The 21637-nt window shown below is 40.1% G+C and overlaps 3 protein-coding genes across 4 annotated transcripts in view; 1 reads left to right on the forward strand and 2 right to left on the reverse strand.

The window, feature by feature from the left end:
- Positions 1 to 1644: 1644 nt before the first annotated feature.
- Positions 1645 to 5271, reverse strand: LOC124573997. Its single transcript, XM_047131146.1, has 2 exons — positions 4810 to 5271; positions 1645 to 1653 (listed from the first exon to the last, which is right to left on the reverse strand). The coding sequence occupies exons 1-2, from the start codon at positions 5269 to 5271 to the stop codon at positions 1645 to 1647; spliced, it is 471 nt and encodes a 156-aa protein (XP_046987102.1).
- A 1737-nt stretch (positions 5272 to 7008) lies between these two features.
- On the forward strand, positions 7009 to 16798 carry LOC124574163. The gene is made up of 2 exons (XM_047131147.1): positions 7009 to 7470; positions 16757 to 16798. Exons 1-2 carry the CDS (start codon positions 7009 to 7011, stop codon positions 16796 to 16798), a joined length of 504 nt encoding a protein of 167 aa, XP_046987103.1.
- A 1659-nt stretch (positions 16799 to 18457) lies between these two features.
- LOC124605762 overlaps positions 18458 to 21637 on the reverse strand; it is a 267727-nt gene continuing 264547 nt past the window's right edge. The window contains exon 8 of one of the 2 annotated variants that reach the window (XM_047137657.1): positions 18458 to 18602. In XM_047137657.1, coding sequence (XP_046993613.1) covers positions 18554 to 18602 — 49 coding nt within the window. In that variant the 3' untranslated portion in view covers positions 18458 to 18553. The remainder of the gene's footprint in view (positions 18603 to 21637) is intronic. The other variant, XM_047137650.1, reaches the window with a different exon arrangement.

A 21637-nucleotide genomic window follows, 5' to 3' on the forward strand; every position in this document is an offset into this window, starting at 1 on the left:
GCCTATTATTGTGAGGATATATAAAGAACTCATTTTTGGTCCCAAGACAGTCAGTCCACAGCCAGTTTTCACATATGAAACATGTACTGGTTAGATTAACAACAATGCATCAACTTAACATTGGAATAAGTGTAACACAAATAGGCCATATGTTAGAACAATTAATTACAATGTCTGTCTAATTTATTTGAAAAATAGTGTCACACATACCGTACTATTCTGCAAGAACTGTGGACTGTGTGGTTAGTTTTTACTGCTCATAGATGTTCAACAACAAACTATTGTAGCAGTATGCTGATGTTGACTGCAACCTACTAATGAGGCTTGTCAACATTTACCAATAGTGAACTGGTCATATAATTCTGTAATAGTGGGGAGTTGTGAACAGTGAAAGTAAAGAATTGTGAAACACAATTGTGCAGTTGTTAGTTACATCATTTACAGTAGACAGTGTTGTACTTCCACCCCCCATTTTTCAGCCAGTATAAAAATGCAGCATGTCGACACCGAGGACTATCAACAAAGAAATACAGCAGGCGAATGTCACATATGGTGCCCTTTCAGGTGAGGACTATTGTATTTGGACACAATGAACAAGGACTCGCCAACTTTGAACAGTGAACAGTGCCGTTTGAATGGAGTGAACGAATTTAAAGTATGTGTGGCACCAGTATTATTGAGAACAGTGTTGGCTGCAGCAGCCAATCAGGAATCAAGCTCATTGGAGCAGCCATTATAAAGAGAAGCAGCAGCAGCCAATCAGCACACCAGCTGGACTCAACCCACCTGATGTAAACAAACAGGTTTTTGGACAAGTGGGAGTAACTGCACCAGTAGCAGGAGATGAGCGAATAAAAATGAGGTGATTCATAGCAAAAGCTGTTTTATATTAAGTGATACATAATGAGTGGCCTTAACAAACAAGACAGTGTGATGGTGGAGAATGGACAACAGGGGAGTGATGTGACTGATAATAAAGCGGTGGAGGTTAAGTTTTGAAATGAACAGAAAGACTTAATGGGGACTGATTCGGTAGATGATAGTGGATATAAATCAGACATGAATGAGCGAAATGGATGAAAACAGTACTGAAGTGAGTAAAATCATTAAGGCAAAGGAGGAAGAATCTAGTAGTAAAAGTCAGCAATGGCAAAAATTTATGGCAGATGGAAAATTGGAATCAATGTTAAGGCAAATTATGAGTAGTCTGAGTAGTATGAGTACAAAGAAGACATTATTATGGTGGAAAATAAAACTGATAGCATTAAAAATGATATGGCTAGCTTAAAGGATGAACTGAAGAAAGAAATTAAAAAGGAAATTAAGGTAGTCAGCTCTAATCTTTCAGAATTAAATAAGAAGGTTGAGGTGGTAGTGAAAGATTGTAATGAAAAAATAAAGAAAATAGTACAGAATACTAATCAGAAAGTAACATTAATGAGTAGTAAAAGTGTAGAAAGAGAAAGAAACTCTGTGATGACTTTAGTAGGAAGGTGGAGGCTTCTGAGAAACTTTGAACACTGTTTAGTTTCGACACCTATTATTAGGAGGATATATAAGAGCCCGATTTTTGGTCCTGACACAGTCAGTCCATGGCCAAGTTTCAGATGGGAAACCTGTCTTGGATAGAATAACAACAATGCTTCAACTTAACTGTGAAATAAGTGTTAAACAATTAGGCCATGTGTTGAAACACTGACAGTGTCTGCTCCATATGTGCCTTTCTACTCTTCAAGAAATACATAAATGACCTTGTGGATGACATCGGAAGTTCACTGAGGCTTTTTGCGGATGATGCTGTGGTATATCGAGAGGTTGTAACAATGGAAAATTGTACTGAAATGCAGGAGGATCTGCAGTGAATTGATGCATGGTACAGGGAATGGCGATTGAATCTCAATGTAGACAAGTGTAATGTGCTGTGAATACATAGAAACATAGATTCCTTATCATTTAGCTACAAAATAGCAGGTCAGCAACTGGAAGCAGTTAATTCCATAAATTATCTGGGAGTACGCATTAGGAGTGATTTAAAATGGAATGGTCATATAAAGTTGATCGTTGGTAAAGCAGATGCCAGACTGAGATTCATTGGAAGAATCCTAAGGAAATGCAATCCGAAAACAAAGGAAGTAGGTTACAGTACGCTTGTTCGCCCACTGCTTGAGTACTGCTCAGCAATGTGGGATACGTACCAGAGAGGGTTGATAGAAGAGATAGAGAAGATCCAATGGAGAGCAGCGCGCTTCGTTACAGGATCATTTAGTAATCACGAAAGCGTTACAGAGATGATAGATAAACTCCAGTGGAAGGCTCTGCAGGAGAGACGCTCAGTAGCGTACGGGCTTTTGTTGAAGTTTTGAGAACATACTTTCATCGAAGAGTCAAGCAGTATATTGCTCCCTCCTACGTATATCTCGCAAAGAGACCATGAGGATAAAATCAGAGAGATTAGAGCCCACACAGAAGCATACCGACAATCCTTCTTTCCACGAACAATACGAGACTGGAATAGAAGGGAGAACCGATAGAGGTACCCTCCACCACATACCGTCAGGTGGCTTGCAGAGTATGGATGTAGATGTAGAAATGTGAACTTTGTGGTTAGGTTTTTACTGCCCGTAGATGTGACAGTTGCTCTTTGTTTTCTGTTGTGTAAGTATGATGTTAGCCAATTTAGAGCATTGTCCTTAATCCCGTATTTTTCTGATTTGTAGATAAGCAAGTCATGGTTCACGGAGTCAAATGCTTTTTTGAAATCACAGAAGACACCTGCAACTTTACTCCTCTGATCCACTGATTTGCTTATCTTTTCAATATAGTTATTCACTGCATCCAGAGTGCTTTTTAATGGTTGAAATCCAAATTGGTTACTTATAATAAATTTTTTTACAATAAAGTTTTTTTCAATAAAATTCTTCAGGGTATCAGACCGCATCGTCATAATTTAAAATGCGCCAACGTTTCGGCCAGCGTTGCAGCTAGCCTTCATCAGGGCCTTACGTTAACTGCTAAATGAACACACTTGATTCCTTAAATAGCTGCACGAGAAAACCGTGTCGTTACTTGATTGGCTGTAAAGGGAGGAGGAGGAGGGGTGAAAGGTATGCTTTATTGGTGTTTCCTTTATTATCTGTCATTGGCTGAAATAGCTGTTTTCTATTGGTCTTTATATTAATCCACCCCATTGGAGGAGATGGACGAATAGCAAACAGGTGATGGCTGTGACGTCACACTGTTTCCATGCTATCCAGAAGCCGGCTGCGGCGTCCCATTGCTCTGTGCGCTCGCGACCACTGCGGCTCTCCGCGTGTCTGCATGGGCCGCCACGGCTCTGCCGCCGCTCCGTAGCCCTGCTATTGCAGGCAGCCAAGACCTCGGAAGCTTGTACCCGTCCTCTCTATTCATGTTGGCGGGTCTTTTGGCTATTTCTATCGCCTCTCTAATCTTTCTTTTGAAAGTGAGAGGCTGTTTCGCCAGGACGCGGGCTTCTTGAAAAAATATTGGTTTCCCGCACTTGTCTCGGTGTTCCGCCACTGCTGACTTAGTGTGTTGTTTCAGGCGGATATATCTTTCATGTTCTGAGAGCCTTGTGCTAATCAGACGTCCCGTCTCACCTATGTAGACTAATCCACACGCACAACCAATTTCATACACGCCAGCTGTGTGTAGTTTGTCAACTGCATCCTTGGTAGAACCGAGCATGTCTGATATTTTGTTTCTGCTTCGGAAAATTGGTTTGATGTCGGCTTTTCGTAGAATTTTGCCAATACGTTCGGTGACCCCTTGTACATATGGTAACACAGCAATGCTCTGTGCCTCCTTCTCCTCTTCCCTATTAATCTTCTCCCTTGTCGACATGGTGCTGTCTATCATCTGCTTCCCATAGCCATTAGTTCCGAAGATGGACCTGAGGCGTTCAAGTTCTGTCTTCAGATGTTCTTCGTCGCTTATCCTGTACGCTCTCTTCGTTAGCGTGTGCAGGGCGGACTTCTTCTGCGTGGGGTGATGGTGGGAGGAGGCGTGAAGGTACCTGTCCGTATTGGTTGGTTTCCTGTACACTTTGTGGCCAAGTTTACCATCAGGTTTTCGATAAACTTCCACGTCGAGAAAAGGCAGCACCCCATTCTTCTCTGTTTCCATTGTAAACTGAATTTTCCTATGCTGTTGGTTAAGGTGCTTGTGGAAGTTCTGTAACTCCTCTTCTCCGTGGGGCCAGATGACGAAAGTATCATCGACATAGCGAAGCCAACAATTTGGGCGTAATGGTGCGGACTGGAGGGCTGTTTCCTCAAATGCCTCCATGAAAATTTCTGCTGCGATAGGCGATAGGGGTGAGCCCATAGCTACACCGTCAGTTTGTTCATAAAATTGACCTCTCCACTTGAAATAGGTGGTCGTCAGACAGTGGCGCACAAGCTCACATGTATCAGGTGCCACGCGTTCTTCTAGGATGTTCACAGTATCTGACACTGGGACATTCGTGAATAGAGATTTGACGTCGAAACTAACCATCAGATCTTGGTCCATAACGCGCATTTCCTTTAGGAGAGACACGAAGTGAGTGGAATCCTTAACGTAGGACTCGGTTTGGTGCACTAGGTGTCGGAGCCTAGGTGCCAGTTCTTTCGCTAGGTAGTAGGTCGGCGAATTTATACTGTTTACTATGGGCCTTAAGGGGAAGTCGGTTTTGTGTACCTTCGGTACACCATATATCCTTGGTGCCTGTGTCACTTGCGGGATGAATCTTCTGGCCTTGTCGAAGTTGATTCTAGAGTGCTTGAGCAGTGCCTGCGTCGTTTTGATTACCTTGGCCGTCGGATCTCCCTGAAGTTTCTTGTAGATAGGTTCTGCGAGAATATCTTCCATTCGTTTGTTGTAATCAGTTGTGTCCAGGACTACAGTGGCGTTGCCCTTATCTGCCTGCACCACTACTAAGTGGGGGTTGTCCCTGAGTTCCTTGATGGCACGGTATTCCTCTGCGTTGATGTTTTGCTTCGGTGGCTTTGCTTTATTCAGAACTCTGACCGTTTCCTGCCGGATCTTCTCCGCCTCGGCCTGTGGCAGATGACGTACCGAAGCCTCTACGGATTCTATGATATCTTCTTTTGGAACTCGCTTAGGTGCGACTGCGAAATTCATCCCCTTGGCCAGAATTGCTGTGGTTGCTTCGCTCAAGGTGTGGCTGGAGAGGTTGACCACTGTCCGTCGCCTGTCCAGCGTCAATGTTTCGTCCGTGGCTTTCTGTTGTAGTTTGTCGTACTTTCTCATCTGTCGGTTAGTAATACTATTGCTGGTCCTTGATGCTTGCTGAAAGGTTAACCTGTCGACTTTATCCCAGTCTTCCATCTGAAGTTATCCGGCCAGAAATAGGTGCAGATCACACAAATTCCTGTTGTGAGCATCGAGACTTGTGCGGATGTGGCGGATCCTTTCCCGTAGCAATGCTTTACTGGCTTTAACACAGATATTCCTCGCCTTGTTCGTTTTTATGTGAGACGTCAACCGCAAAGAATACGGCACAACACTCGTGTCTCTGCATCTCTTCAAAAAAGCAAGGTCATTCAGCAGTTTACATCTTTTTAAACGCAGTGCTTCTAACTTCTTGATGTTTCCGTGGATTTCCTGCCCATACAGGTTGGTTAAATGTAAGCGTAGGCTTCCGCGGCCGTTGTCTTCTTCAATAAAATTCTTCAGGGTATCAGACCGCATCGTCATAATTTAAAATGCGCCAACGTTTCGGCCAGCGTTGCAGCTAGCCTTCATCAGGGCCTTACGTTACCTGCTAAATGAACACACTTGATTCCTTAAATAGCTGCACGAGAAAACCGTGTCGTTACTTGATTGGCTGTAAAGGGAGGAGGAGGAGGGGTGAAAGGTATGCTTTATTGGTGTTTCCTTTATTATCTGTCATTGGCTGAAATAGCTGTTTTCTATTGGTCTTTATATTAATCCACCCCATTGGAGGAGATGGACGAATAGCAAACAGTGCGGGAAACCAATATTTTTTCAAGAAGCCCGCGTCCTGGCGAAACAGCCTCTCACTTTCAAAAGAAAGATTAGAGAGGCGATAGAAATAGCCAAAAGACCCGCCAACATGAATAGAGAGGACGGGTACAAGCTTCCGAGGTCTTGGCTGCCTGCAATAGCAGGGCTACGGAGCGGCGGCAGAGCCGTGGCGGCCCATGCAGACACGCGGAGAGCCGCAGTGGTCGCGAGCGCACAGAGCAATGGGACGCCGCAGCCGGCTTCTGGACAGCATGGAAACAGTGTGACGTCACAGCCATCACCTGTTTGCTATTCGTCCATCTCCTCCAATGGGGTGGATTAATATAAAGACCAATAGAAAACAGCTATTTCAGCCAATGACAGATAATAAAGGAAACACCAATAAAGCATACCTTTCACCCCTCCTCCTCCTCCCTTTACAGCCAATCAAGTAACGACACGGTTTTCTCGTGCAGCTATTTAAGGAATCAAGTGTGTTCATTTAGCAGTTAACGTAAGGCCCTGATGAAGGCTAGCTGCAACGCTGGCCGAAACGTTGGCGCATTTTAAATTATGACGATGCGGTCTGATACCCTGAAGAATTTTATTGAAGAAGACAACGGCCGCGGAAGCCTACGCTTACATTTAACCAACCTGTATGGGCAGGAAATCCACGGAAACATCAAGAAGTTAGAAGCACTGCGTTTAAAAAGATGTAAACTGCTGAATGACCTTGCTTTTTTGAAGAGATGCAGAGACACGAGTGTTGTGTCGTATTCTTTGCGGTTGACGTCTCACATAAAAACGAACAAGGCGAGGAATATCTGTGTTAAAGCCAGTAAAGCATTGCTACGGGAAAGGATCCGCCACATCCGCACAAGTCTCGATGCTCACAACAGGAATTTGTGTGATCTGCACCTATTTCTGGCCGGAAAACTTCAGATGGAAGACTGGGATAAAGTCGACAGGTTAACCTTTCAGCAAGCATCAAGGACCAGCAATAGTATTACTAACCGACAGATGAGAAAGTACGACAAACTACAACAGAAAGCCACGGACGAAACATTGACGCTGGACAGGCGACGGACAGTGGTCAACTTCTCCAGCCACACCTTGAGCGAAGCAACCACAGCAATTCTGGCCAAGGGGATGAATTTCGCAGTCGCACCTAAGCGAGTTCCAAAAGAAGATATCATAGAATCCGTAGAGGCTTCGGTACGTCATCTGCCACAGGCCGAGGCGGAGAAGATCCGGCAGGAAACGGTCAGAGTTCTGAATAAAGCAAAGCCACCGAAGCAAAACATCAACGCAGAGGAATACCGTGCCATCAAGGAACTCAGGGACAACCCCCACTTAGTAGTGGTGCAGGCAGATAAGGGCAACGCCACTGTAGTCCTGGACACAACTGATTACAACAAACGAATGGAAGATATTCTCGCAGAACCTATCTACAAGAAACTTCAGGGAGATCCGACGGCCAAGGTAATCAAAACGACGCAGGCACTGCTCGAGCACTCTAGAATCAACTTCGACAAGGCCAGAAGATTCATCCCGCAAGTGACACAGGCACCAAGGATATATGGTGTACCGAAGGTACACAAAACCGACTTCCCCTTAAGGCCCATAGTAAACAGTATAAATTCGCCGACCTACTACCTAGCGAAAGAACTGGCACCTAGGCTCCGACACCTAGTGCACCAAACCGAGTCCTACGTTAAGGATTCCACTCACTTCGTGTCTCTCCTAAAGGAAATGCGCGTTATGGACCAAGATCTGATGGTTAGTTTCGACGTCAAATCTCTATTCACGAATGTCCCAGTGTCAGATACTGTGAACATCCTAGAAGAACGCGTGGCACCTGATACATGTGAGCTTGTGCGCCACTGTCTGACGACCACCTATTTCAAGTGGAGAGGTCAATTTTATGAACAAACTGACGGTGTAGCTATGGGCTCACCCCTATCGCCTATCGCAGCAGAAATTTTCATGGAGGCATTTGAGGAAACAGCCCTCCAGTCCGCACCATTACGCCCAAATTGTTGGCTTCGCTATGTCGATGATACTTTCGTCATCTGGCCCCACGGAGAAGAGGAGTTACAGAACTTCCACAAGCACCTTAACCAACAGCATAGGAAAATTCAGTTTACAATGGAAACAGAGAAGAATGGGGTGCTGCCTTTTCTCGACGTGGAAGTTTATCGAAAACCTGATGGTAAACTTGGCCACAAAGTGTACAGGAAACCAACCAATACGGACAGGTACCTTCACGCCTCCTCCCACCATCACCCCACGCAGAAGAAGTCCGCCCTGCACACGCTAACGAAGAGAGCGTACAGGATAAGCGACGAAGAACATCTGAAGACAGAACTTGAACGCCTCAGGTCCATCTTCGGAACTAATGGCTATGGGAAGCAGATGATAGACAGCACCATGTCGACAAGGGAGAAGATTAATAGGGAAGAGGAGAAGGAGGCACAGAGCATTGCTGTGTTACCATATGTACAAGGGGTCACCGAACGTATTGGCAAAATTCTACGAAAAGCCGACATCAAACCAATTTTCCGAAGCAGAAACAAAATATCAGACATGCTCGGTTCTACCAAGGATGCAGTTGACAAACTACACACAGCTGGCGTGTATGAAATTGGTTGTGCGTGTGGATTAGTCTACATAGGTGAGACGGGACGTCTGATTAGCACAAGGCTCTCAGAACATGAAAGATATATATCCGCCTGAAACAACACACTAAGTCAGCAGTGGCGGAACACCGAGACAAGTGCGGGAAACCAATATTTTTTCAAGAAGCCCGCGTCCTGGCGAAACAGCCTCTCACTTTCAAAAGAAAGATTAGAGAGGCGATAGAAATAGCCAAAAGACCCGCCAACATGAATAGAGAGGACGGGTACAAGCTTCCGAGGTCTTGGCTGCCTGCAATAGCAGGGCTACGGAGCGGCGGCAGAGCCGTGGCGGCCCATGCAGACACGCGGAGAGCCGCAGTGGTCGCGAGCGCACAGAGCAATGGGACGCCGCAGCCGGCTTCTGGACAGCATGGAAACAGTGTGACGTCACAGCCATCACCTGTTTGCTATTCGTCCATCTCCTCCAATGGGGTGGATTAATATAAAGACCAATAGAAAACAGCTATTTCAGCCAATGACAGATAATAAAGGAAACACCAATAAAGCATACCTTTCACCCCTCCTCCTCCTCCCTTTACAGCCAATCAAGTAACGACACGGTTTTCTCGTGCAGCTATTTAAGGAATCAAGTGTGTTCATTTAGCAGTTAACGTAAGGCCCTGATGAAGGCTAGCTGCAACGCTGGCCGAAACGTTGGCGCATTTTAAATTATGACGATGCGGTCTGATACCCTGAAGAATTTTATTGAAGAAGACAACGGCCGCGGAAGCCTACGCTTACAATAAAGTTTTTGATCTGATTTGCAGCTACTTTCTCTAACACTTTTGACAGTACTGGAAGAATAGAAATAGGCCAATAGTTTCCTATGTCTTCCCTTGAACCTTTCTTGAACAGAGATCTGACTTCCACACACCTCAAAACATTAGGAAAGCATCCCTGTTCAAACGACAGGTCAAATATTTTAGTTAGGAGAGGTGCTATTATGTAACAGACTATTCTAATCACTTTAGTGGGTATCCCAAACCACCCAGCAGAGTTTTTATTTTTTAATGATAACATTTTCCACATCCTTTAATGTGACCTTTTTTTTTTTAAATCCATGAGATACTCAGCTTCTTGGTGGATTCCAATGGTATTTACTTTACTCTGATACTCTGCTAAATCAACATCTGACTTTGCCACATTTATGAAGAATTCATTTAAACACACTGATATTTGAGTCAGGTTTACAATAAAACTATCATCTACTTTAACCTTAGATATTTCATTACTACTAACTCTAACATATAACTCAGATTTCACAACAGATCACACTGCTTTCGTTTTACTTTGATGTTGTACAATGAAGTTGTGTGCCATTTGTTTGGCTACCTTCACAACCTTTTCAAATATAGCTTTATAATGATGAACATACTCAGTAGAACATCTGTTTTTATTATATTTCAATTCATTGTGGAGTTCCCTCTTCCTGGTACTAGAAATTTTTATAGCCTGGGTAATCCATTTAAGTTTATTAGTCATTTTGTTGCATGTGGTTCCAAGTGGAAAAGTTTCATTAAATATTTCAAGAAAGCTACATAAAACATTGTTAAAGTTAGTATTACTCAAAATACAGCTGCTGTAAGGCCACTCAACCTCTCTTAACTTATTTATAAATGTAACTGAATCTTTATCATCGAATTTCCTTTTTATATGGCTCTTGTTATATGAAATTACTTTCTTAATTTTCAGTAGTTCAGTGAATAATGCAGAGTGGTCAAAGATTCCTAAACCTATGCAAAATTTATAAACATCTTCAAATAGATAATAGAAACTATCAATAGAGGTAGCTGACTGTGCATTTACTCTAGTGTGTTGCATAAAGTTTATTTTGAAGCCAAAGATTTTTTTATTAAGTCAGTGAATTTGGATGCATCATTGCTTTCAACTATGATATTAATATTGAAGTCAGCAACTGTTACTTCCTTTTTCCTTTACTGAGCTTTTCAAGCTGGCCATGAAATTTCACCAGAAAAGCTTCAATTGTAGCTTTCTCTGGTACTCTATAAATAGAAACTGCTGCAACATTTAGGTCCCTCAGCTTGATACAGCAGCTTTCAAATATACTCTCTTTATGCAAATGATCAAATTAATTTCTTATTTCATATTTTTTATCAGAATGAGTAAGTATGAAAGAGTGTTCTTGTGATTTCTCGAGTCTAAAAAAGCTGTTGGCTAATTTAAACTTTTCAATTTTATTAAGAATTTTAATATTGTTAGATGTAAGCTTATGTCCATTGAGCAAATAACTTTGATATTTCTACATTCAGATAGAATAATTTGTAATTTGTCCACTTTATGTCTTTTGCTTCAAAAGTCATCACTTAGATCGTTAATATTCAAGTGCATTATGTAGGGACATTCTTTTCTATTTATGGTCTAAAGCATACTATTTCTTGGATACTATTTGGGGTTGCCATTTTGTGCGACCAAACACTGTTTTTCATCCCCATAATTTCTTATAAGTTTCCCCTATTTTGCAGAATTTTACATGTATCACTGAACATATTACTAAAAATTTTGGAGCCTAACCTATTTAAATGAAGACTGTCTTTACCCAAACATGGTTGCTTAAGAATTTAATCATATTTAAGAACACAGCTCCTAGATCATTACAGTTTTCGTTTAAATCACAGTTTATTCTCTCAATATGTTGATCAGTGACTGATCTTCTGTAGATAATACCACTCTCTGTGAGGCTAGACGTTTTGTAGAGGTTCCTGGCAGACCAAATTAAATTTCTTGTTTCACTTACAACTTCCTCTTCAGTGCTGCTTCTATGAGAATTTGTACCTTCATGGATGAACACTCCTTTGTAATTCATCCGAGATGCCTCTGCTGAACCATCCTGCAAGCTATGTTGCTTAAGTGTTTCTTCGACTAGTGAGTCTTGATTCCTGGACGTATGTCTAATGTGGAATTTGGCATGGCACTACCACAGTTTTCTGCAGAGAATAGGCTACAACAAGGAATTCAGTTTTTCCACTCCGTTTTCATTATTGAGACATTTCGAATTCTTTTTATTATAAGTTGCACTTGTCAATTTGTATTTATTTTAGTTCTTGAGATTAAGGGATGATGGCATCCTACACACAAGACAAAAACAGAAAAACCTCATGCAGAACAGGAAAGTCAAGTAAAAGAGGATACACGACAGGATTTTTCCAAACAAAATGTATACAGTGATTGAAAGACTTGATTACCAGTTCATGAGAAATGGCCACAAGAGCTGTATATATGGAACAACTTCAAATCACTGACATGTACCAAAATAAATGAGGTCAATGCAAGATGTAAATACTTGACAGACTCTTTCACTGTTTTGTGCGGTACTGTTGTGGTAACAACCACCTCAGTTTTTGTACTTTAACGGTTTTTCTTGATTTCCCAACAAATTGCTGTAATTGTGGTTTTTATGAAAATTAATGTATCTTCATCTATCCCATTGCTGCTGTCATGAAAATGAAACCAAAGTATGTCACCACTTTTTCTGTTTTATATTGATCTGCATTATTACATCATGGCCCTGAAGCTCAGTCCCAGATTATGGATCCAAAGGTCTCGATTTTGTTATCAAGTAAGTCCTAGGATTCCTATTTGTCACTTACCACTTCTTTTGTCTCTGGAAATGTTGATTAATGCTGAGTAACACATTGTTTGCGAATCCACTTTAAAATGTAGGTCCACTATATACTTATAAGGATATGGTGTCTGTTCTTTCGGACATGTCTGAAAGAACAGACACCAGTGATGACCTACAGCCATCTAGAATGAAATTAGAATTAATTTAATACTTTCAGATGCAGACGGGCATTGATATATATCAATAAATTAATTCTAATTTTGTAGGTCCACTATAATTCACTGGGTAAGTGAAATTCCTCAATGACAATCTCTTTGGTGTGGAGAGTATCATTATTGTGACTGAGAAAATAAGAATAGCTCCTTGTAGAACAAGCAAATGAAATCCTCAAGAAAGCTTACAGTTGGTCAATAAATAAGAAAATTACATTAAACATAAAAAAACAACAGCCTTGAATGTTAGTTTGTAGAGGGAAAATGACATTGAGGATTTAAATGTAGATGGTAGTTCTAAAGACCTCAAAACAAATGCAGTACTTTTAGGAATGAATACTGATTTCCAGTTGAAGTGGTGTGAAAAAGGAAGATACTTGCAAACAGAATATCATCAATATGTTATGCCCTTACAGTATTTTCATCACTGAGTAACAATCAGTACCTTTCAGTTAAATACTTTCATACTTGCACTGAGTTCTTAGCTATAAAATCTTTTTCTGGGAAACAAATTCACAAAATATGAACACAATTTTCAAACTATAGAAAAAGGCCAAAAGAATAAAACTAAAATAGTAAAAAGGCACACTGTAAAGTTCTATTCAAAACTATGTGGATTTTAATTACACTACATGAGTACATTTGCCAATCAGTTATGCATACTAAAAATAACCTTGATAATTACTGCACAAATGGCTCTGTACGTGATGATGGAATAAGATGTAGACTGAAGTTACATTTGCCAAGCAGAGAGAATGATGATGGTGATTGTGGTGATAATGATATGGTTGTGGACCACACGACAACAAGCTCTTTAGTGTTCGTTTTGTCAAGAGACCATAACATAAAATTCAAAGCAGAATTCTCTATCAAGGAATAAAGTTGCACAATAAATTGCCTGTGGAGAGTAATGAGGTTACTGAAATCAACACTTTCTGAATGACTCCATACTGCCTGTAACTATTCATTTTTAGTTTATTATTTTGTACTTTTGTATAGTTTTGGTCATTTCCAAGTACCCTGTTAAAATGTCTTTTTATAGAACAATGTTAGATTTTCAGTACATAATTTTTAGTTAAAGTTAAAATGGTGACTAAAGAGAATACACTATGCTAGACATCATAATTTAGTTAGCTGTTTGATCTTCAAAGTAAATATTGGCAATACAGTAGTAGGTGTTGCTACAAACTTACATCAATGGTGTACTGCTTATTTACAAATGTTTTACATTTACATATACATGAAATTATGTTTATGATACATGCTACAGAAATTGTTGAAGATACTTTTCTGTAACGGTATTTTTGTAAATAAACATATACTTTAAAGGATAGAAATACACGTATTTCTACAACAGTTTTTAAATTTAGGTGTGCTGTCAAGGACAGAGGATAAATATGAACACAAGAAAAGTTAAAGTTACGTTTGACTTAAATTGGACTTAGCATTTTTCCTGAATAAGTTATTATTATTTTTGACTGACCTAGGTAATTTATTATAAATTATGTTGCCTACATGTCACACTGTCAAGGAATTTACTCAATCTCTGGCTTGTCAGATGAATTTTACCATTAGTATGGGTGAGGAGATCATGCACTTTATTTGTTTTGAATAGATGGAGATTCTTATTTACAATGAAGCTGTATCTAATGTGTATGTGCATTGAACAGGTAAAATTCAAAGTTCTTCACAGATTGGCTTGGTGGGTGCATGCAGTGGCAACCATATAATGATGTTCACAGTTTGCACTGACCCACAGAAATGAATACCATAGAAACATCAGAGCAAAGTACAGAGTTATAATGGTAGTCAAGTCAACTAGAGCAAAGTGAGCAACAATAATAACAGTAGCATTAGCACATCATCAACAGTACTAGCAGCTACATCAAGAAGAGTATCAACAACATCAACAGCATCAGCATCAACTACAGCAGCACCAAAAATTCCAATGACAGTGATGATGGCTGCAATAACGGAAGCAGAGGTAGCAACAGCAATTGCAGAAGTAGCATCAAAAGTAGTTGCAGAAGCAGAAACATGCAACAAAAGTAGTTGTAGATGCAGCAACAAGCAGTTGCAAAAGTAGCAACAACTACAGCATCACCAACAATAGCAACAACATCAACAACAGTTTCTTTAGCAGCAGCATTAACAACAAAAGCATTAGAAGCCCCATCAAAAGGTTGTCTACACAGGAAGAGAAAGACAGCAAATACATCCCCTTAAATGATTTATTACTCACGGACTTCAGTAAAATTACAGTAAGATAGGCACTATGGGAATAAAAGGCTCACCAGATGTGCTTGTAATGACACATCAAAATGTGCAGTCTACAAAAAATAAATTATAGAAATTATGAGCAGCCATAAAAACCAATTAAGACTGATTGTTTTTGGTATAACAGAGTAATGGGTCAGCAAGAATTGTAGTATGGCAGGGATGGGCCCCAGCATATTTAGCTACCACACTCACAAATGTGCTTATCGGGCTAGGTATAGCCCCTGCTTTACATCAGCAGGTTGTTTGTTAACAGAAGATTTGCTGGGCTGTTTACTGTAAAGCCAAGCGCAGCTGCCACAGTGTCTGGGGATGCAAGCTGCAACAATATGTTCTGCAGAGGTTATGGTAACCATTGCTGCAGCCACAGGCACCTATGAGGTCTGTCTAGAAAGTATCTGACCTCTGATGTTACTGAGATGATAGCACAGTGCCACTGTACACAGTAAAGGAAGAGACCTTTATGTGCATGTGTGAATTTTGTCTCTGCCTTCCAGCATGTCATTCGCTGTTAGTCTCGCTGAGTGAGGTGCTACACAATGTGTTCATCAGATTACCAATTCTCTCAAGATGACTGAATGTGTTGAGCAAAGATACTTCATCAAATTTTGTCAAAAGCTTGGTGATTCTCAAAGCGAAACAATTCCTAAGATTCAGCAGGTGTTTGGAGAAGATGCGATGGGTGTAACACAAAGTAAGGAGTGGTTCCATCAATTCAAAAATGGCTGCACATCAGCGGAGAGTGACCAGCATTCTGGCAGGCCCCAAACTGCTCGGAGTGCAGTTGTTGTTGAGAGGGTGCAAAATTTGGTGATGTCAGATCGTTGTTTGACTGTGCAAGAGATTGCCCAAGATGTTGGAGTGAGTAAAGATTCTGCACATGCAATTTTGTGTGATGATTTGAACATGCACCGAGTGGCTGCAGACTTCATGCCCAAGTCGTTGTCATTGGAACAAAAAGACCTCCGTTTTGACATTGCACAGGACCTGGACACCACCAACAGTGATCCTGAGTTTCTGGACACTGTGATAGCTGTAAATGAGTCATGGTGTATGGGTATGACCCAGAAACAAAAAGACAGTTGTTGCAATGGAAGCATCTCGAGTCTCCAAGACCGAAGAAAGTGCAGCAGGTGCGAAGCAAAATCAAGGTGATGCTGACTGTCTTCTTTGATGTCCGTGGAATTTTGCATCACAAATACGCACCGGAAGGAGAACAGTGACAAAGGAGTACTATCAAGATGTTCTCTGGTGACTCCGTGATGCAGTTCAGCGCAAAAGACCAGACGTGTGGACGGTGAAAAACTGGCAACTGCATCACAACAATGCCCCTGCACAAACATCCCACTTGATGCAAAAATTCTTGGCCAAACATGGAATTACAGCAGTTTGCCAACCTCTCTACTCTCCAGACATGGCTCCTTGCGATTTCTGGTTGTTTCCAAAATTGAAGATGCCGCTGAAAGGATCCTGTTTTGAGAGTAGAGAAGAGATAATGCGGAACACAGCTGAACACCATTCCGAAAGAAGACTTCCAGAGGTGTCTCCAGCAGTGAAAGGATCAGTGGGCTAAGTGTGTGCAAGCCTACTTTGAAGGGGATTAGGGTCCCAACCCCATCAGGTATTCGAAATATTTTTTCTGGCCAAAGGTCAAATACTTTTTAGACAGGCCTCATATTTACATCCAAGTGGCCACACATCCACATGATGCTGCTCCTCATACACAGCCACCTGAAGTCCGTATTTTTACCATATGAATAAACTGCAAGTTACACTTTCAACATCAAATAGGACAAATCAGCTTCCCAAACAGCTGGTGGTAAATATTCAGTTGCTTATCTATGGAATGGTGTTTAAAAAATGTTTTGGTCCATTGTAAGATTTATCAATCAAATGCAAAAATTTTCATGCTTATAGCATAAAAAAATTAAAAAAAGAATTCCAGTGTGCAGTGGGTGATTCAGGGGGGTGTCAGCTGAAATAACTCAAAAGTCTAAGTGTGTAAATGTGGTATGCAGGGATATGTTCTTCGACTGACCTTCATTGTAAGAGATGTTTAACTGCTTCGCAGGACTGACCTGCCAATAGTTTTGTTATCACCCTTCCATTGTCCTCAAAGTTAAGTTCACTGTTTGTCATCTCCCTCTCTCCACTCTGTCACAAGCCTTTACTCAAACACATCACAACTAAAGCCACTTGTAAGAGTTAGACAAAATAAATAAATAAATAAATTAGATACACAGAGAAAAATGTAACACTAATTTTACTAAATTATGTTATAATTAGCAGAGGCAGCTTGACATAGTAGTAACGAAAAAGAAATCATGAATAAACCTTTTTCTGAGTTAGCTGCCTAGAATGGATTGAACCTGCTATGGAGAAAACGTTAGAGGGAGAGAAAGATTACTGCTCTGCTTGAGCAATTCACAGATTCTGAGAAAGTTTCTGACTCACTTTCCACAAAATCTGTACTTTTAGCAAAAACTGATTAATCCTAAGTCAGCATGTTAAAGAACCTACACATGAATGCTACCCCTTCAATTTGTCTTCATTAAACTTTATCAAGATACTGGGAAATTCAGAATTTAAAGAGATATCTAATAAAGAGGTTCCATGTCAAAAAATTGTTCTTAGCAGCCCTACAAGAAGTGTCAGACCCTTAAACTAGGAGGACAAAGAAGGAATATGTGTTACTGGACCATACCTGAACAGCTTCCATTTTGATGGTTAGTCGTACTGTTTGCCTCAAGTGCAGACAAATGCCAACAATAAAGAAAAGAGTATAAGTGATCCTATTTGAAAGTAGGTCTGAAAAACAATTACAATAAGACTAAAATAATTTATAATCAATCCACTGAAAATGAAATTGTGTAAATTAACAACAGAATCACAAAACCAAGTGAGTTTCTGTTTCACAAGAGTTGAAGACAATGAATGGATGTACAGAAAAAAGGCCAGGAGAGTAAAAATGGCATTGATTGCTTCAGGTAAACTTAAAACACAAAATTAAGTTTTTTACATGTGTTAAACAAAAAGTTTACAGTTAGATTGTATTCCAGTTGTACTTTATGGCAGTGAAATAGACTTTTAATGTGAAAATCATTCAACACTGAAAGATTGTTCAGTGAGAAGTGAAGAGGCACATGTATGAACTATCTCATAGAGACAGGAAAACAAACAAATGAAGTGAATGACATAATTGTGACTGTCATGAAAATGGAATGGAGATGGCAGCATATCTAGCAAGGTGAATAGGTTGTAGGTGGGCCAAAAAATTCATTGTTAGATTCCAAGAGAGAAGGAAAAGACTGGGACAGTGACATAATGGAAGGTGAAAATAAAAAATATATACGAGTAAATTGATGTAAAGAACATTAAAGACTGTGATACAAAGAGAAGTCTGCAGGATAACTTTACCTAGCAGTGAAGATGATAATATGATTTTGAGTGTTCCATGGTTTTCCAAATTCATTCATGAAGAATGCAAGGGTAGTCCCTACTGACAGGCCATGATCAACACTTTCCTCTTTCCCTGTTGATTTATTAACAATTTGTAAATGAAAGTAATTCTTATGCTGCTTTATTACCCATTATTATTATTATTATTATTATTATTATTATTATAACAACTGTTGTTACATAGTTATTATTTATTTTCAACTGTTCTCATAATATCAATGTTATTTCACACAGATGACTTTTTTGTACTTAATACCCATAACTTCTTCATTAAGCACTTTCATTTAATCTGTAGTTTCCATTTTCACTTATAATGATGAGTCACACCTGAAGTTTTGTTGTTCTGTTGATCTTCACTATAATTTATGCCCCTTTTGAATTAAATGCAGAGAAGGAAAATGCCACCTGAAAGAAATTAGAGAGATGCATTTAAGTCTGGTCTTACTCAGTATATCTCTTTTGGTTCTAAGTACACAGATTGATAGATCTATAAAAACAAAATAATGGATTACTTCAATTAATAATACTAAAATAATCCACATTTCGCAAATGATAAGATTTTTCAAACTCTTAGTATGATTGATTAAAAATTACTCAGTCACTGTTACTGTATTAAGATGACTAATTTTTAATCAGGTCAGTCATCACTGTCCTCCCTTAACACAAGTGAGTCAAAATCATACCATGCTTCAATGATTTAATAAAGTCACTTACATATGGCTCTGAACACAAAGAAATGAATATTGATAAAATCAGTTCTTACATTACACAAGAAAATATGTATAAAATTTGTCAGCCAGTAATATAACTACACAAAACAGGATATTTCAGACTGTGAAATTGCAGCAATCTGACTAAACCAATGGCACAACTTTATGTCATTATGTGTCATTTTTCACAGGTTAGATAAGCACTTTGCAGTGTGGTACTTCAACTCCAATACTACAGGTTCTCTCCAACATGAGAGGGCACACTGTTGCAGTGGCTTGCATTTACAGTGTCAAATCACATTACTATGATCGCCAGGTAACATCCAGACTAATGGTATACAGTGTACAGATAAAATGTAAGAAACTAAGTGAGTTGCTGATTGATCTCCAAGCTGAATAGAGTGAATGATACTTATTATGGTAAAGGAGACATATCTTCTCCATTTTATAAATTCACCAGGAATCACAATGTTATCACTGCTTCAAACAACTGTAAAGTACAGGGTTATTACAAATGATTGAAGCGATTTCACAGCTCTACAATAACTTTATTATTTGAGATATTTTCACAATGCTTTGCACACACATACAAAAACTCAAAAAGTTTTTTTAGGCATTCACAAATGTTCGATATGTGCCCCTTTAGTGATTCGGCAGACATCAAGCCGATAATCAAGTTCCTCCCACACTCGGCGCAGCATGTCCCCATCAATGAGTTCGAAAGCATCATTGATGCGAGCTCGCAGTTCTGGCACGTTTCTCGGTAGAGGAGGTTTAGACACTGAATCTTTCACATAACCCCACAGAAAGAAATCGCATGGGGTTAAGTCGGGAGAGCGTGGAGGCCATGACATGAATTGTTGATCATGATCTCCACCACGACCGATCCATTGGTTTTCCAATGTCCTGTTTAAGAAATGCCTAACATCATGATGGAAGTGGAGCACCATCCTGTTGAAAGATGAAGTCGGCGCTGTCCGTCTCCAGTTGTGGCATGAGCCAATTTTCCGCGGGCTACGCGTGAAACTTGCCCGCACGCGTTCAACCGTTTCTTCGCTCACTACAGGCCGACCCGTTGATTTCCCCTTACAGTGGCATCCAGAAGCTTTAAACTGCGCATACCATCACCGAATGGAGTTAGCAGTTGGTGGAGCTTCGTTGAACTTCGTCCTGAAGTGTCGTTGCACTGTTATGACTTACTGATGTGAGTGCATTTCAAGCACGACATACGCTGTCTCGGCTCCTGTCGCCATTTTGTCTCACTGTGCTCTCGAGCACTCTGACGGCAGAAACCTGAAGTGCGGCTTCAGCCAAACAAAACTTTATGAGTTTTTCTACGTATCTGTAGTGTGTCGTGACCATATGTCAATGAATGGAGCTACAGTGAATTTATGAAATCGCTTCAATCATTTGTAATAGCCCTGTATGTGTGGTGCAGGTTTCAACCGTGAACGTGATGACTGAGGTGGTTCCACCAATGAGGTGTGATCAAACAGTAATGAGATTTTTTTTTTTTTTAATTTCACAGGCTATTTACATCCGATTTTCAAAAAAATAATTTGTCTTGTTAGTACACAGGTTCCTGGCATATATTTGCATATTCAGCTGTTTTGAATAGTTAGTTTATTGTTGACAGCTGAAAAGTCTACATGTATTTTTGAGCACTCAGCAAATTTATACTTTTAAAAAAGATGGATCAAAAAATTTGCATTAAATTTTATTTGAAAAATGGAATAAATTGCAGAACTTAATTCAAAATGTTGACTGTTGCTTTCAGTGAATCTACCATGAGTAAGACAAGAGTTTATGAGTGTTACAAACATTTCAAAGAGAGTTGAGTAGATGTTCAAGGTAACAATCGGCATGGATGCTGTAGCAAATCCATTACTGACAATAGTGTGGAAGAAATAATGAAAACGGTTCTGGAAAATCGCCATCAGAGAGGTTGCTGATAATGTCAGCATATTCTTTGGCTCATGCCAATCGATTTTTTTTATGTTTTGGGAAGGAAATATGTAGCAGCAAAGTTTGTTCCAAAATGGTAGAATTTCAGCCAAAAACAATATCACACAGACATTGCTCAGGAATTGCTGAATGAAGTCAACAATGATCCAGAACTTCTAAAGAAGGTTGTAACATGGGTACTCAGGTATAACATCAAAACCAAGGCCTAGTCCTCTGAAAGGAAACTGCCTGAATAGGGGGGGAAAAAAAATCGACAAGTTTGGTCACATGTGAAAGATCTTCTCACTGTTTTCTTCAATTGCAGTGGAGTAGTTCGTCATGATTTCCTGCGTTATGGTCATATGGTCAGTAAGGAATACTACCTGGAAGTTATGCACACTTTGTGGAAAGCAGTCCAAGCCAAATGACAGGAACAGTGGCAAAATCACACATGGAAATTGCATCACAATAATGTACCTGCTCACAGTTCAACGCTTGTTTGTGATTTTTTGGCAAAAATCGAAACTGTTATGCTGCCTCAGCCACTGTATTCAGTGGACATGGTCCCCTGTGACTTCTTTCTATTCCCGAAGCTACAGAGAACCATGACAGGACGTCATTGTGTCACCACTGATGAGATAAAAATAGAATCACTGAAGGAGTCGAATACCACAACAAAAAGGGAGTTACAGAAGTGTTTCAAAAACTGTAAAAAGTACTCAAATGTTGGGTAATGTTCCGGAATATTGTGGACCATTCGATGCCTTTTTGGTATGCTCTGTAATT

Source organism: Schistocerca americana, chromosome 1 (genome assembly GCF_021461395.2).
Source record: "Schistocerca americana isolate TAMUIC-IGC-003095 chromosome 1, iqSchAmer2.1, whole genome shotgun sequence".
NCBI classification, from domain to species: domain Eukaryota; kingdom Metazoa; phylum Arthropoda; class Insecta; order Orthoptera; family Acrididae; genus Schistocerca; species Schistocerca americana.